At 44.8% G+C, this 16,734-nt stretch overlaps 1 protein-coding gene across 1 annotated transcript in view; it reads left to right on the top strand.

Annotated features, from left to right (window-relative positions):
* The window catches only part of LOC132580002 (cholesterol 7-desaturase nvd-like), a 58,761-nt gene extending 47,243 nt beyond the window's left edge, over positions 1–11,518 (top strand). Inside the window, exons 2-7 of the mRNA XM_060250609.1 lie at positions 4,556–4,744; positions 5,041–5,219; positions 5,773–5,898; positions 7,889–8,008; positions 9,093–9,269; positions 9,924–11,518. Coding sequence (XP_060106592.1) covers positions 4,556–4,744; positions 5,041–5,219; positions 5,773–5,898; positions 7,889–8,008; positions 9,093–9,269; positions 9,924–10,085 — 953 coding nt within the window. The 3' untranslated portion in view covers positions 10,086–11,518. The remainder of the gene's footprint in view (positions 1–4,555; positions 4,745–5,040; positions 5,220–5,772; positions 5,899–7,888; positions 8,009–9,092; positions 9,270–9,923) is intronic.
* The last annotated feature ends 5,216 nt before the right edge of the window (positions 11,519–16,734 follow it).

The raw sequence follows: 16,734 nt of genomic DNA on the forward strand, positions 1-16,734 counted from the left end.
TACATCCGCTATCGCACCGATGGCAGCCTGTTCAACCTGAGGCGACTAAAGGCCCACTCCAAGACAATGGAAAAACTCATCCGAGAGCTACTGTTTGCTGATGATGCTGCACTTGTCTCCCACTCGGTATCAGCTCTACAGCATATGACGTCCTGCTTTGCAGAGGCTGCCAAGCTATTCGGCCTAGAAGTTAGTCTGAAGAAGACAGAAGTTCTCCACCAGCCTGCACCCCAGGAAGGTTATCACCCTCCCTGCATCACTGTGGGTGAATCAGTTCTGAAGACAGTCCAGCAGTTCAGCTACCTGGGGTGCATCATCTCCTCAGATGCCAAGATCGACAAGGAGATTGACAATAGGCTGGCAAAGGCAAACTGTGCATTTGGCCGACTGCACAAAAGAGCGTGGAGCAACAAGCATCTGAAAAAAGGCACAAAGATCAATGTTTACAAAGCGGTTGTGATGACAACCCTCATCTACGGCTCCGAATCGTGGGTTTTATACCGTCATCACCTGCGACTTCTTGAGCGCTTTCATCAGCGCTGCCTTCGCACCATCCTCAACATCCACTGGAGTGACTTTGTGACCAACACTGAAGTCCTCAAGCGGGCGGAGGTTACCAGCATCGAGGCACTGCTGTTGAAGACGCAGCTGCGCTGGGCAGGGCATATTTCTAGGATGGAAAACCACCGCCTTCCCAAGATTGCCCTGTATGGCGAACTCTCCACCGGCCATCGAAATAGAGGGGCACCAAAGAAGAGGTACAAGGACTCCTTGAAGAAATCCCTTAGCACCTGTCACATCAACCATCACCAGTGGTCTGACCTAGCCTTAGATCGCAAAGCATGGAGGCACACCATCCACCAGGCTGTCTCTTCCTTTGAGAACGCACGCATAGCTGGACTTGAGGACAAAAGAAGATTGAGGAAGAATCGCACTGCTACGGCGCCAGCCCTAAATCAGACTTTTCCCTGCAGCCGCTGCGGCCGGACCTGCCTGTCCCACATTGGTCTTGTCAGCCACCAGCGAGCCTGCAGCAGACGTGGACTATTGCGCCCTTCTTAAATCTTTGTTCGCGAAGCCAAGCCGAGAGAGAGGTCCTTGCTACTAAAATATAGGATGCACAAATTGATTAACCTCTCCTTTTTCTTTCAGAGATATCGTTTTCACTCTACCCAAGGCCATGACATTCAGCATCTATTAGGGATGGTGGCAGCTGCTATATAGATGTTCAACTTCTAGCATGTCTCTACTTGTGGGCCCTACAAATTAATTTATAAGGCAGGGCCAGCCCTGCTGCTACGCAAACAAGGTGATTGCCTAGGATGCCAGCCTTCTGGGAGCACCAAATTGGGTGCCCCCATGTGACTCAGTGACATTATCGGTGCAGTGGGGGCACCAGAAGTTAGCCTTACCTAGGGTCCCAGATAGTCTATGGCTGGCCCTGTGGAGCACTCAAGGAGGAAATACTAAATATGAAGGATATTGCAGTCCTTAACCTGGTGGATCATCCCAGACCATGAGTTTTGTCTACTGGTTTCTGGGTATTACAGTTCCCACTGATGCTTCCATTCTAGGATGGCGGGCACATTGTGAGGACTGTTCAGTGAGTGGCAATTGGTCTCACCAAGAGACCACATTGTATATTAACCTTCTAAAGCTTTGAGAAATTCTTCCTACCTTTGCAGCATCTCCTCATTGTCCTGTTATTAGGTCTGTACAAGCAAACAATGCAGCACCATCTCCTGTACCCTGTGTATAGAAGCCATGCAATCTGGGATGGGGCCATTTCATATTGCCAGTATGAAATGTTTGGGAAGATTTACTCAGGAGGTCAGGAAAGAGCAATTGTGAGTGAGTGTTACAAGAAAAATATCTCTTCAAGCACTCCAACATTTTCTATCCTTGAGATCAACCACAAATAGACCTTTTTTTTGCCACATGCAAAATTGGCTACAGGAGTGGCTGCAGCAGCCTGAGATGCTGAAAATTTTACAATTTCCTCATAGTCCTGCTGTGGAGAAGAGGGAATGAATGGTTTTTTAGCCTTGATCCCTACAGACATGTGGCCTCACTTTTGGGGGGAGTTCCACAAAACTTGCAATTGGTACAGCTACAGCTAATTCTGGTTTGTTATTCAAAGGACTTCCCTTTAACTAAATGAGATGGGGCAAATATTTAGAAGCAAAAATATCTTTTTGTCTTTGGGTTACAAATTCATGAGAAAATTGGTAAATGCTTTTTGCATGCTTCTGACAAGTTTCCTAAGACCTTTTTCTCACCCAGTAGCTGCTTCACCTCTATCTTGTATCTTTCCTGGCTAATCTGCCTCCCAAGTCTCAGTGTAAATCAAACCTTGCTGATAACAGGCAATAGGTGTTGGATACCAAGTTCCAGCATCTCACAAAACTTTTAGATAGGAAGGCTCTGAGATGTCCAGCTCAGGCCTGACCCAGAACTGATAAGTCAGAAGTCACATGCTACAACTTTTTCCCTTAAAGACAAATTGACAAAAGTGTAACCATCTCAGTGTGTTGTAGCCATCATATCAAAGGGTGTTATGGCACATTGAAGATCACTGAATGTATTGCGGGGTATGGGGGGAGGCAGGATAGACTGGGGCCTTTCTCCTTAAGTGGATGGGGTGTGAACTGGCAAAGACTGACCAAGAGAGAGATCTTGGTGTCGTGGTAGATAACTCACTGAAAATGTCAAGACAGTGTGCGATTGCAATAAAAAAGGCCACTGCCACGCTGGGAATTATTAGAAGGGAATTGAAAACAAATCAGCCAGTATCATAATGCCACTGTATAAATTGATGGTGCGGTCTCATTTGGAATACTGTGTGCAATTCTGGTCACCGCACCTCAGAAAGGATATTATAGCTTTGAAAAAAAGTCCAGAAAAGGGCAACTAGAATGATTAAAGGGTTGGAACACTTACCCTATGAAGAAAGGTTAAAATGCTTGGGGCTCTTTAGCTTGGAGAAACGTCGACTGCGGGGTGACATGATAGAGGTTTACAAGATAATGCATGGGATGGAGAAAGTAGAGAAAGAAGTACTTTTCTCCCTTTCTCACAATACAAGAACTCATGCGAATTCGATGAAACTGCTGAGCAGTCAGGTTAAAACAGATAAAAGGAAGTACTTCTTCACCCAAAGGGTGATTAACATGTGGAATTCACTGCCACAGGAGGTGGTGGCGGCTACAAGCATAGACAGCTTCAAGAGAGGGTTAGATAAAAATATGGAGCAGAGGTCCATCAGTGACTATTAGCCACAGTGTGTGTGTATATATATATGTGTGTGTGTGTATGTATAAATAATTATAATATATATAAATATATATATATATTTGGCCACTGTGTGACACAGAGTGTTGGACTGGATGGGCCACTGATCCAACATGGCTTCTCTTATGTTCTTATGGATGTACCCAGGACTCCAAAGAATGCTATGATAGACAACAGCATTTAAGAACCCTTACTTTATTGAGTATTAAAGGCCATGTCAGTGTTGATGTGACTGTGACTGAGAGATCTAGCAGGCTAAAATGGCCCTGTGGAGTTGATGGGAAGCTCTCTAAAGGAGCTATTCAAGCTGCAGTCTTCCTGTTGAGTCAAAGGCTCATTTTTGAGTCCCTGCTCCACAAGCGCACTCTCCAAGTGCCTCTGGCTGTAACTTGGCTGCCACCTAGTGGCTACCAGTTGGTTAAATGCCTGTTGCGAATTATTGTCAAACCAGAGAGCATTCATGGGTATGAGTAAGGCATATGACTGTTAAATACTTCTTGAGAGTTTTTACTAATACATATAACCACAGTAATATTTAAATATTAATCTAGAAATATTTTACAGTTCATTTTCCAAAGACAATGTGCAAAGTTCTTTGTTTGTAGGACTTCCTGAAGTTCAATAATTCCCAAACGGGTGTGACTGCAACCCAACCACTGCTTCCGTCCACTTTTGGAATCAATCCTTCCTCAAGCAGCTCACCAAGGGATAAAATATTTCAATTGGCACTGCTGTGTATCTCCAACGGATCTAGCATGGCTCCACGCTTCTATTGTCCTGGGCTTCTCTTGAAAGAATATTGCATATTGTCTTTGAAAAATGGACTGTAAAATATTTCTAGATTAATATGTAAATATTACTGTAGCTAAACATGTTTTTCAATACCTGTTGTGAATGATTAGCAATATCCTGATGCAGTTATAACCACCACCCTCAATTCCAGTGAAAAAATCTGCAGTAATAGCTACTGTTGAGAAAGACTTCCTGCTTAAGACCCTTTGTGGTTTGGGCAGCCAGAAGAGATGGGACTGAGCTTGATGAAACAATGGCCTGCTGCTTCTGGTTGAAGGCCAGAGTCATATATACTTCTTTCATCTTGAATTCAGATTAGTAACTCATTGCTCATGCAATACAAAATGATATATAGCCTAGGCTTGATTCTATTATTTGTGGAGGCTATTACCAGTGCCTTGAAGAGACATCTTTCATCTTCTGATTAGCATTGACACAATTTTAAAAAACTGTCTTGACCTCTATGTTGCAGGGGAACAATTTGCCGTGTTCCGAGATCTCAACGGGCAGTCTTATGTGCTAGATGCCTACTGTCCACATCTTGGTGCCAACCTGTCTGTCGGTGGTCGTGTGGTGGGCAGCTGCATTGAGTGCCCCTTCCATGGCTGGCAATTCAGTGGCAAAGATGGCAAATGTACCAGAATCCCCTATGCTAAAAAAGGTGAGTTGTATCTTCTTTTGTCTCTTAGAACTTATCAAGATCTGAGCTCTTCTTATTGTTGCCCTTTCTCCATAAAATGAGAGCTGGGACAGTCTATTAAAGTGGTGCAAAATATGTTTAATACTAAATTATAGAGCTTTCTTATACGGCTTGCCATTTCTGGGGGGTGGGAGGAGAGCTGCGGATGCTGCCACTACAGACTGCAGCTAGCCACAGGAAAGTGGCAAAGCTACCCTCTCCAATTCTGACAGTTCTTATTCTCTTTCCTCCACCTCCCACCCCTCCAATTTCTCCAGTGCCTGAATTTGCCACAACCAAGGTCTGGCCATCATGTGAGATTGCTGGGATGATCCTTATTTGGTATCACTGTGATGGTGTCAGCCCAACATGGCAAGTCCCAGAGCAGGAGGAGGTGGCTTCTGAAGAGTGGGTCTTTCATGGCATCACTGAGCATTTTGTCAATGCACATATTGAGGTATTCTATGGAGTTCATGCAAGATCTCTTCCTAAGATACTTACCCTAAAATTGGGGATGGGAGGTGCAAGAGGAGAAGATAGCAAAAGTTGAATCTGTGCAGATATGTTTATATGTTTTAGATTGGCTGTAGTGGAGGTTGGTTTCTTGGCCAAGGATTGGTGAGATAAAGCACAGAGCCCAAGGTAGCTGTAGATAGTTGTAGTTGACTGGGAGTTGCATGATGCTACTGAAGGAATACATTCCCTCTATAAGCCTTTGTTGGGGCAGGTTTGTCTTCAGAGCACACAGTTTGGGTAGGATAAACTACATGAGCGGATTGACTGCCCCCTTGATTCTCACCGTTGGTCTCTTGTAACCGGTCCATATAGTTGCATGCAGATGGTCTAAGGTTCATTTCTTGATTTTTGAAGCGATGAAAGAAACCTTTCTGTGCCTAAGAGATCTGTTGCTAGACTTATTAGTACTATGCTGGATGGAGCAATGTTGTGTTCCAAAACAAGGTAGCTGTTTTTGATGTTCTGCTGCTAAGTTTGCTTTCCTGTTGTGCCAGGAAATTCCTGAGAATGCTGCAGACATAGCTCACCTGTCTTTTCTCCATGGGCCCTGTATTTTGAGTGGGGTAGACCTGCAACACACAAAATCAACATTCTGGAATTTCATCAAGCATAATTGGAAGGTAACTGGGGTCTCTTCCTGGGGGAGGCACTGGGCTTTCAGAGCAGCTTCACTGGGAAAGAAGTCTGAGAAAACTTAGTCCAAAGGGCAACAGTGTAAACACTCGGGGTAAAATTTGTAGGAGCAGAATGGAATTTGGGAATGAGAGCAGGATGACAAAGGAGAGCCATCTCCAGAGACAAAAGGGCCCAGGGAATTGAGGGTGGTTGGAGAATGAAATGCATTATAGATGCCCGAGTGCCAAGGCTAGGCACCTCCCAGTCAAGATGAGGGAGCTAAAGTGTTTGCTACTAAATGATTTATGCATACTGGGTGTTTCTGAAGTTTGGTGGAATGGAGAAAATCAATGGGATTTTGATTTTACTTTGGGTATAAGTTCCATAGAACAGGAAAGGATGTGTTGCAGAAGGTGTCACATTCAGTGTCTGTGTTGCCTCCAGTGAGAAAGCTGGGCTATAAAGAATGTAAATAAATAAGTGTATCTGTGTATGTAGTCAAGTTTATTGCATTAGCTCACAGCCACAGCAAACAACAAAGTATATCAAAGAGGGCACAGAGTTGAGCTAAAACATTATAGAAGTGATGTAGGTGGAGATACTGGATCCTAAAAGTGGGTGTGTACTATTACTCACCTGATCACTCTTGAGGCTGATTGTGAGATGGAGAACAAAAAAGGGAGGTGACTAAAGGGAGGTGCTGTGATACTGGGTGACTTCAGCTACCCTTACATTGACTGGATAAACGTGTGCTTGAGTCATGCCATAAAAAGCAAAAAAGATTCTCTTACAGTGATGCAGTGAAGTGAATAGAAGGGACCACAGCAAAAGAAGTATAAGATAATAACTGATGGAAGGGAAATGCCATCAAGTCACAGCCAACTTATGGCAACTCCATAGGGTTTTCAAGGGAAGAGATGTTCAGAGGTGTTTTGCCATTACCTGCCCCTGTGTAGCAGCCCTGGATTTCCTTGGTCTCCCTTCCAGTTACTGACCAGAGCCAGCCCTTTTGAGCTTCCAAGATCTGACAACATCAGGACAGCTTGGGCATTCCAGGTCAGGGCAAGTTAATAATTATGCATGCAGAAAGAGAATTTATATGGCCTCCTAGACTATCTGGACAATGTGTCCATGAAATTTAACTGGATTTTCCCTCCATACAAGCAGTGTTGGAGTGCCTTCTGCCTCACAAGGAGAAAAGGCAGGCCCCTGACCCAGGAAGCTTCCAGTCTAAATTCTGGTAGTGGAGGAAACAACAAAATGGGGGGGACTGGAAAACAAGGAGTGAATAAACCAAAAGCCATGAGTAATACATTTTATTAGAATGTATCAAAATTACACAAAGCTGCATGCAAACTTTTGTTTCTTGGGTTTGCTTTGGACCAGCATGGCTACCTGCAACTCTTTTCTAGAAAGAACGAGACTTGGTTTCAATTTATTATGAGGACTAGGAGCTTAAGTCATTGGATTCACAGAAAAGAGAGATTTGCATAGTCCTGATAGAACCCCAGACTTCTCTTCCAATGCTAAGTCCAAAGAGAATGGCTGTGAAGCTGGTTTCAGCTTGCAGTGCAGTTGCTTCCCAGAACATCTCCCTTGTTGTCATAGAGTGCATACCTGATTTCAATGTGGTTCCTTTGCAGGTGAAAGCTGCTGAGGGATTGGGAGCTGGGGGACTTTGCATGGTTTTTCTCCTGGGCTTGTTTCTTTCTGGCAAGGGCTTCTTGTCTGGCGTGCTGTTAATCTGGCAGTGTGTGTGGCCATCTCAGACTGACTTTAATCTTTACAGCACTTTGTGCCTTGGAGGGCATTTGGTTTGAAAGATGTGCTACAAATTATTTAAAATTTAAGAGTGTATTGCACTCAGACCTGCCTCTGTACTGTGTCCTGACACCACCCCCCACCCCTTTGCTGTTTGTCTGAGTTTCTCGGGCCAAATTTAGCCAGAGTTTGAAGTCCCCATTTGTAAGTTGTTTCTTGCTGTCTCTTTTCTAGGCAGACTGGCAGCCAGATGCAGAGCCCAACACACACTGTTCCTGCATGACTGTGAAACACAGCCTAACCATTTTTGGCAAGCACTTGCCTATCTTGGACGTGACTGTTTTAGCCAAGCAGGTATGGCATTCTACTGACATGGCTAGTCCTCTGCGGTGTTCAGTGGGGAAATGATGCAACTGGTAGCTTTTCTTTAGGCTATCCAGAAAAGAGACTAGGAAGTATCACAATTACAAAATGACAAGAGACTAGGAATTCACCCAGCTCCCCTTACCTAGAAAAATTCTCAGCATTGGTTACTAGCTGAAATCAGATAGCTGGTGTCTCCTTACCTTATGTGTAAAGGCAGAAACTGGTATTATGCACAGAATTCCATGTCCTGGTGATATCTGCTATGTATGCTATTCCTATGTTTGTCTTATCCTTAAGGCTGCTGAGATGCTTGAAATTATGTGGTTTGAAATTTTGGAAGGTGGGAGAGCTGCACAATAAGGATTCCCAATAGTTGGAGCTTCACTGGCCCTCATCCTTCCTTCAGACTTGGCAGAAGCAGAATAAATTATGCAAAAGTTATGCAAAAGCAGAATAAATTATGCAAGGTGAATTCTGCCACTAGGGTTAAATTTATGCAAAACAAGCTGCAGAATGTGGCTGACTTGGAAACAGTGCTTGATAAGCAAAAGCCTCTCCAGGTGTTGAGAAAAACCTTGGAGGGCAGGGTGGAATAGGGCCTGGAGGCCAGAGCAGGCCCATTCCGCCACAATTCTGCTTGCCATGTCTGAACAGCTGGTAAATACAGGAAGGAGTTCTATTGCTTCCAAATTGGATCGCCTCTCTCATTCACAGACCCATCAAATGCTACAGCTGGGCATCATTTCGAAGCTCTGCCCTCCATAGAGATACTCCCTTGCAGCTGTTCTGCACATTCCACTCTGGATCGCAGAACAATTCCTCAGTCCTAAAAGTGAAGGTCCCAGGAATTGCATGAATCATGCTTGATGCTTGGAATAGGTGTGATGTTGTGTGGATGTTCTCCTTTAATGCGAGGACTTCTTGCTTTCTGTATGGGGAAACAGGATTTTAAGAAGTTACTTCAGTTAATTTCACCATAATGTGTGGCAGTGTAGTTTTGTCAGTTTTGCACTGTGTTGAATCAGTAAATCATCCCTATCAGCTGACTTAATGTGACTCACTCTCTCATCAGATTGGGCCTGGCTTGGTTTTCTTGCTCTTTAAGCATTCTTTCCTGGGACATGGGGTCATGATTCAGAGTGTAACACCTGTGGAACCTCTTCTGCAGCAGGTGATCCATCGAATGTACTACCAGAGAACCATACTTGGCTTTATCCCCAAGTTCACATTGTGGGCAGAAAGCATCCAGGTGAGTAGGTGTCTCTGTGCCCACACAAGTTACTGCATTGTTTGAAAGAAGATCTGGGAGTCTGAACATAAGAGAAGTCATGTTGGATCAGGCCAATGGGCCATCCAGGCCAACACTCTGTCTCAAGTGGTGGTCAAAAACCAGGTACCCTCGAGAAGCCTACTAGTGGGGCCAGGACACTAGAAGCCCTCCCACTGTTTCCCCCCTCCCCGGCACCAAGAAAACAAAGCATCACTGCCCCATCTGGGGCAAGATGAGAGAAGAGAGCTGAGGAAAGGCTAGCTGGAACCACCACCCTTGCACACCTCAGCGGGGGCAGCAAGCAGCAACTTGCGTTGCAGCAATGTGAGCTTCTCTTCCTCAGTGTGCCTCTTACCAGTCTGTCTTCATTGGAAGGGGTAGTGCCAAATATAAACTTGATGGGGTGGAATCTCTTCAGCATAGCAATAGTAAGGGCCAGAAACATACTCCTAGATTTCAAAAGGCTAGGCAAGGACTTCTGTCCTTGCTCTTATAAATCTAATTAAATGACAGAGAAAGAACCAGTGTATATTCATTTGCTTAACTTGTATCGAGCACACTCAGCCTTAGGCATTTTGGTTGCTGGGCCTTTCTGATAAACAGAAGCTTTTAATCTTGCCTTCTTCTCCCCAGTTTGAGAGGGACATCATGATCTGGAATAACAAGCAGTATGTTTCAAAGCCACTGCTGGTGAAGGAAGATGCTGCCATCCAGAGGCATCGGCGCTGGTACTCCCAGTTCTACAGTGCACACAGTGTGAAGTTCACAGGTCAGAAGGATGGGCTAGACTGGTGACTGCTATACCAGCTTGCCTTGCAATAACAGTGAAATCTTATTCCTTCAGCCAAGGTCAGACTGTGTGAAAAGGTAACATGGACTCCCTCAGTCTTGATGTGGGGGTAAGGGGGGAGTTAAGAAATGTTATACTGAGTGTTGTTTGCATCTCAGAGACTTTTTGCTTGCTGTTTGGATGGAATAGAGACTTTGCTTTCTGAAGCTGACACATGGAGCAGACACAGCCCTTCGAATATCGTATGAAATGAAAAGGGCCTTCTGCATTGTTCTGCCGAAGATGTTTTCCCCATTTTCGGTCCTGTGCCATCTGCATTAGGGGGCTGAGAAGCCCCACTATTGGCAGCTCTACCAACCCTTCCAAAGCAACAGTCTAGTCTCCCAAATTATCACCCCTTGGCTTGTGAAGTTTCTCTCCTACAAATTGGGGTTTCATGACCTAGACCTGTGCCTCAACAGCAACATATCAACCTCACACTGAGAGAAAGAGGGAAGGGCAGGCACTGTGACTCTGTATTGGACAAGGCTGCCCCTGCTTTGATGTCTTGCAGGCCCTTGCCCTGTGGCCATGAAGAGCGGGGCGCAATAGGAACTGTGCATCTGTAGCTGGGACGCTGAGCGCAGGCTGCCTTGTGTTCTGGTGGGCCTGCTGGGTGTTTACTTGAGTTTATGCCCTCCTGAAATTGCTGTCTTGCTTGCAAATGGTACATGTAGTTTTCCAGCTGTGTACTTACACTCCTAGGGCCTGTGAAGAATATCATTGGGTAGCAAGGTATTTCTGGTTTGAATGCAACGGGACATTGACTGCAACATTTCACTGAAATAAGGGCTCGCCAAACCTGCCTTTTTCAAGCAGAGGCCAAGATTCTTGTCCTCTTCCAGCAGATATGTGTGAAACTAATCAGCAGTGGTGAAGGCTTTTGGATGATGCCTTGGAATGGGGGTGTCTAGAGGATGATTCCAAGCTTGGGTGACAGGCAAAGATTTTGTTGCACCAAATGAAAGTTTTTTCAGCCACTCAGCATAGGTTTACAGAGCAGCTTGTTGGCTAGCTGGTTCAGTGGCAAAATAGAAGCCACCATTTGGTGAGCATTGCTGGGTGTTTTGCAGACTGCCTTTTTTGTAGTACTGCATCTGAACCATGTCGACAAGCTGCTAAACCAAGAGATGGCATTTTATTTCCTGAGCTGGGACATAACCATGGCACTTGGAAGCCCCTGTGTGTTTTCTCTGTGTTGTGGCATGTCCAGATCGACACTTTTTACATCTGAGGGAGACTGCAGGATCTGGTCCTAAGTTTTTAAGAAGCGGCAGATGATCCAGTTCTCGCCTAGAAACAAATTATGGCCACTTGGCTACATGCTTGGCCTTGTTTTAATGACTTTTTTAAAAAAAATGTGGTTATATAAATAAAGTCATTTTTTGGTCTTAAGTCATTTTGGGTTGTTTGGTTCTGTGGGGAACACCTGGCATCCTTGGCTGGACTTCAGCCTATTCTCAAAAGGGATGAAAATGGGGAGATGAGACATGGCTATATTTTTCAAAGACCATTTTATTGTAAAATCATAAATACAACACTTGACATGAATCTCCCAAAAACAGCTTCTTAGAGGTACAGGCTCTTATTTTGCATCTTCCACCTGGGCATTTAACTTGGAAAAAAAATCTGTGTTCAGGAACCTTCATAATAACTTTAGAGCAGGGCTGTGTCTTATTCTGGTAACAAAGTCTGTACTAAGAAACATTTTCTTGTGTAAATTGAGTGAATTCAGAAATTGATTTTTCTCCTACTTTGCTTAAATTTAGCTAGAAGCCCCCAAAGCCAAGTCCTTCTGCCCTTCCATCCCAACTAATTTTAAAGCTAATTCAACACACACTGTTAATTTTTGACCTCTACAGCCCAGCAAACTGATATAAATAAATGCAAGCTGAGTTTTAGGAGGCCAAGCTCTGCACTTGTGTCATTCTGGTCCTACACATACATTTTACCTGAAGAAGCAAGCCCCAGCTCAGGAAAACTCATCCCAGAATAAATATTGAGGTGCCACAGAACTGTTTTATTTTGCTGTGAGCTAACTCCCCCCGCCCCCAGCCCTGCTTTAGAGTTTCTTCTGCACTACTTGTTGGGAAGCTAGTTGGCTTCATTAATCCTTGGATACAAGTCCCCTCCACTCAGGTTGATTACAAGTAGCAATTATTGTTAAAGGGCCTTGTGTGGCTTATTAATAGCTTTCCACACTGAAACCAGCCAATTTCAAAACAGCAGGGACTCCATTAGTTTTGTATTGAATTCTCCTTCTATCTGCCTACTCTTTCCTCTCCCCTCCCCCCAGCAAAAGCCGAGAATGTTTAACAGTTTCAAGTGTTTCTTCACAGAAAGAAAGGTCAGCTACTGACTTTGTGCAGATGATGCACTTGGGAGACTATTCTTGAACACCAACCATACAGGAGACTTTGAACAAGAGTCTTTCTTTATTTAACACACAGCAAGCGTGACAGTAGATAACCTTTTTTTTGTTTTTTTAAATACAGTACATGGTTTGACAGGAGGGTCGGTTGCCCTTGACCAGTTCCCCACACCCCCTCTCCCCCCTCCCCCAATCATGAAGACAAGCCAGTGGTGGCGATCTTTATAAAAATAGTGTGTTGCTACAAAAGTATAAATTAATGCTACTGGTATTAAGAAATATTAAACACAGTAAAACTTATAAGGATTAAGAAAAATATTCATTCATACCTGTAGAAAACTCTGGCCTAAAAATATTTTTTTTCATATTTTTAAACTTTTTCTGTTATCTTTCTCTTTTAAAGATGTTAGTTTTCTGTAACTCTCAGGTAGAGCGATGCAAGTTACTGCATCTCTGGTATTGCCTGGAACGTTAATCTACAACAAAGGAAATGTACATACTTCACTGCAGGTAGAGAAGGCGGGGGGCAGAAAGGTAATTGGTTTTTCAGAAAACAGACAGACACTTCCTCCCTTTCCTCCTTACTGAATTTCTACTACCCAGGGCTTTTTTTTTAAGCAGGAACGCAGTTCCGGCTGGCTTAGTCAGTGGGTGTGGCCTAATAGACAAATGAGTTCCTGCTGGACTTTTTCTACCAAAAAAGCCCTGCTACCTGCATTCAGTTCAGATAAAATGTGAAAATGGTTTATTGTAGCTTCTGGTGGTTTGAACTCAGGATTTTACTCGATCATTCAAATCTTGGTTTGCCTTGTAAAATGCTGGTCTGATTGCCTTCACTTTTTTGCCTACAGTGATCTAGTTGGTATCTATGTCAGCATCATACCAAGACTTCAGAACACAGATTAATGTATCAAAGCTGTGGATCAGTGTCACAGGACTTTTATGTGAACTGAGCATAGGAGCAGGGATGGCTGGCATCTTCTTACCCCTTTCAGTTTAGACAAGACTGGCTTCAGAGTAAGATAAAAGCAGGAAGCTTACATGTTTTTGCCATAAGCACACAATAAGAGTCTTCCACACAGTGATATTTCTCCAAGGTTCTGTTGTAGCTGCTGTCAATTAAACTCAAGTGGCAATTGACTCCCATGTAATGTTTTTTAGTGCACTTCTTAACTAGTAGCAGACAGACTGTTATTGCCAATTTACTAATTAAGCCCCACCCCAGCTTGTGGGGATGCGGCCACTGGGGTGCCAGTGTGCGCAGGTTTAGGAAAGATCCACACTTGCCCATCCATATAGCAGCCCCTCTAGCCTTCCTGCAATCTTTTCAAAAACAACAGAGTAATCAGGTGCAGGAAAAGATCATGGAAAAAGCTAGGCAGTGCATGAATGCACCATACTGGGTGGAAGTGGACCAAAAAAATACAAATTAGCACCCAAGCTGCACCAAAACACTGATGTGAAAGAGATCATGGAGGAAAGGCAATTCCCATTCAATTCACAAAGCTGCCTGGATTATCTGAATAGGCCTCATCATATGATTTTATTCATACTGTGCAAAAGGAAAAGGTAACTGAGTAATTGTAAAATAGATTCCATCACCCCCTGGGCTACCTGGCCTGTCTCATTAGGACTGGCTGCTCCAGAGTCACTGTGGGTGACCTGAGCCTTTTTTCCTGTGAGCTGTGGAGCATGACAGTCCTACCATGAGGCTTACAAGCAAGAAGTGTTGTGGTGGAGCATGAGCTGTCCTATCATGTAAACTGCTCTAGAGAAGCTCTTTTCAGGCTGGGGTCAGGTAGTATATGTCAGGATGAGCCATTTCATTTCCTGAGCATCTTGCTACAGCTCACTCAAGGGCCCAGAAGTACATGCCACATGCCTCTTTCCCCAACCAGCCCAGCCTGAACTCACAGGAACACATGCAACTGTCTTACCGTGCATCAGACCAGTGGTTGAGCAAAGCCAGCAGTGGCTCTCCAGGGTGTCAGTCTTCCTCATCCTACCCCTAGCTCCTCTAAAATCAAGAGGGTACACAGTCCAGCTTTTATAGCCGTGGGAAATGCTTTGGCTTACTAGAGGTTGTTTGGTACAGTGCCTTTACCTGCTTTATGACAGTCCATAGCCAGTTAATTTTCACTTATACCTAGATCCTAAACATAGCTTTACATCTCCAAAGGCTATAGATCTTAACTGCCCGTTGCAGAAACATGAGGCACCTGGGGGAAAACTCACCTTTGCTCTCCCAGGTTTGCAGCAGATATAGGTGGAACGATTTCCCCCACTCACCCCTTAGTTGCTTCATAGGGTTCAATGTTAAGCAGTTTTACCCCACCATTCTGATGCCAGCTGGGGCCCTGTGTGGGAGGAGGGGGGAGGAACAGTTGGTAGTCATAAATGTTTTTACAGGAAGACCTTTCTGATCGGGTCTGACTAAGCTTAAATTAGAAGTGCTTTCCAGAGGCATGTTGAGCCCTTGCTCATATTGCCCCTACACGGCTGTTAGTCCTATCCCTTTTTACATACCAGCTTACCTTCACTGCCTTCACCCAGTGTTGTGAATTACCACACAAAGCAGCAGCAGCAGCATACACCAGGTGACCTTCCACTGCCATCACACTTAACTGTAAAGCTACTTTGTTCAATCTAAGACTGTGGCGATCAACTGCTTGAAGCCCTTTGCTTTGCAAGGAAAATGCTGGGCTGCGCTGCGCTGGGGGGGGGGGGGGCGGGGCGTCCCTCTACCTTTACCCAAGGCAGCCCTGCCTGTGATAAACATGTCTTAAGTGGGCAAGGAGCTGCTTGAAGGAGGGATAGTGCCACTTTCACTTTTGCTCTACAGATCTGGAAGGTTTTCCTAGGATTTCAAAAAGATGCTTTGCTGGTAGGGAAAGTTCTATGCAGGACTTTTAATTTTGGGGGAAAGGTGCCAGAACTCTCAAGAGGGGAATGAAGGAGAAACACACAGGTGCCCCTCATGAACTTTTAAACATTTTTTGAGAATTGTTTCCACACAGAGGTTCCGGAACTCTATTCCACCACATTCCCCCAGGAGGGGAAAAAAAAAACTCCTGTCTGTATGTATACTTGGAGAAGCAGATCCTTTCTGGCAGGCTCCAGCTTCATGCTAGTGCAGGTTGATATACGAACTTTCCTCTACAGTAGGGGTCCTTACACTTTTTGAGCATGTAGGGGTAACTTTGAGTCCTGATTTTGGCTCAGGAACAAAATGGCTACCACAAAATGGCTGTCACAAAAGGTGCCCCCCCCCCCCAAAGGCTGTCATGGCTTACCTTCTGACACACACTGAAGATCTTATGTTGTGGTAGTAGCTGCTGCCAAAGAAACATTTTTAAAAACCTGTACCATCAAATCTCCAATGGCCAATCAGAAGCCATGCTAGTCAGAAGCCTCACTTGGCCGCACCCACTTTCTAAAAGCACCTAGCAGGTGCCGGCAGGTGCCATGGTGCTCTATAGAGTGCCCAGGAAGTCAGAGGCAGTTTACCATTTTCCAAGGTCAGCCTTTTCTCTGAGGGAGAGCACCACTTGCAGAGTTGGGCCAGATAGCGGACAAGGTGTCCCAAACAATTGCAGTTTTCTGCTTTTTTGCTGCGTAACCAAGAAGGCAGGTTACCTGATCCACCAAAATCTAAGGCAGGATAAGGAGGACTCGTCTCTCTGCAAGGAGCAACGGCAGACTTGCCAATTTCTCAACCACATGGCAAGTCCTTGTTACCAAAGTAGCTTAAAGAGAAAAGAAAAAGCCCACTGTCCCTGAAACGCTGCTGAGGTTATGGTTTCAGGTAGCCCTTGTGGCAACGAGCCTCACATATAAGACTGACAATCCAGACTACGGCTAGTCAACGTTGCTCTGGGAAGTATTATCTATCACCGCAGGGGCAAATGACAGACGTGTACATCTCTTCACCCTACTTCCCCCCCTCCACCGAAACCTACACCTGCAACATCCACGCATCAGAGAAGACCACTAGACTGACATATCCAGTTGTTGCCTGTAGGATGTGCAGGCATGTCATGTGTACCACCTCCCATAAAGCAGGTAAGGGAATTCAGCAGTTAAGGTATTAACGGTTATGGAAACAAACACACATACATAGCGAGAGCCTGACAATGAAGGAGAAGCATAGACTCACTCTGCACCAAGCTTCCAAGTGTTCTGGAGAAAAACCAGCACTTTGCAACTGAAGGGCTTCATACTGCAGGGTGAAATCTTCTCCCATG

The sequence above is a fragment of the Heteronotia binoei genome, chromosome 12 (assembly GCF_032191835.1).
Source record: "Heteronotia binoei isolate CCM8104 ecotype False Entrance Well chromosome 12, APGP_CSIRO_Hbin_v1, whole genome shotgun sequence".
Classification (NCBI taxonomy): Eukaryota; Metazoa; Chordata; class Lepidosauria; order Squamata; family Gekkonidae; genus Heteronotia; species Heteronotia binoei.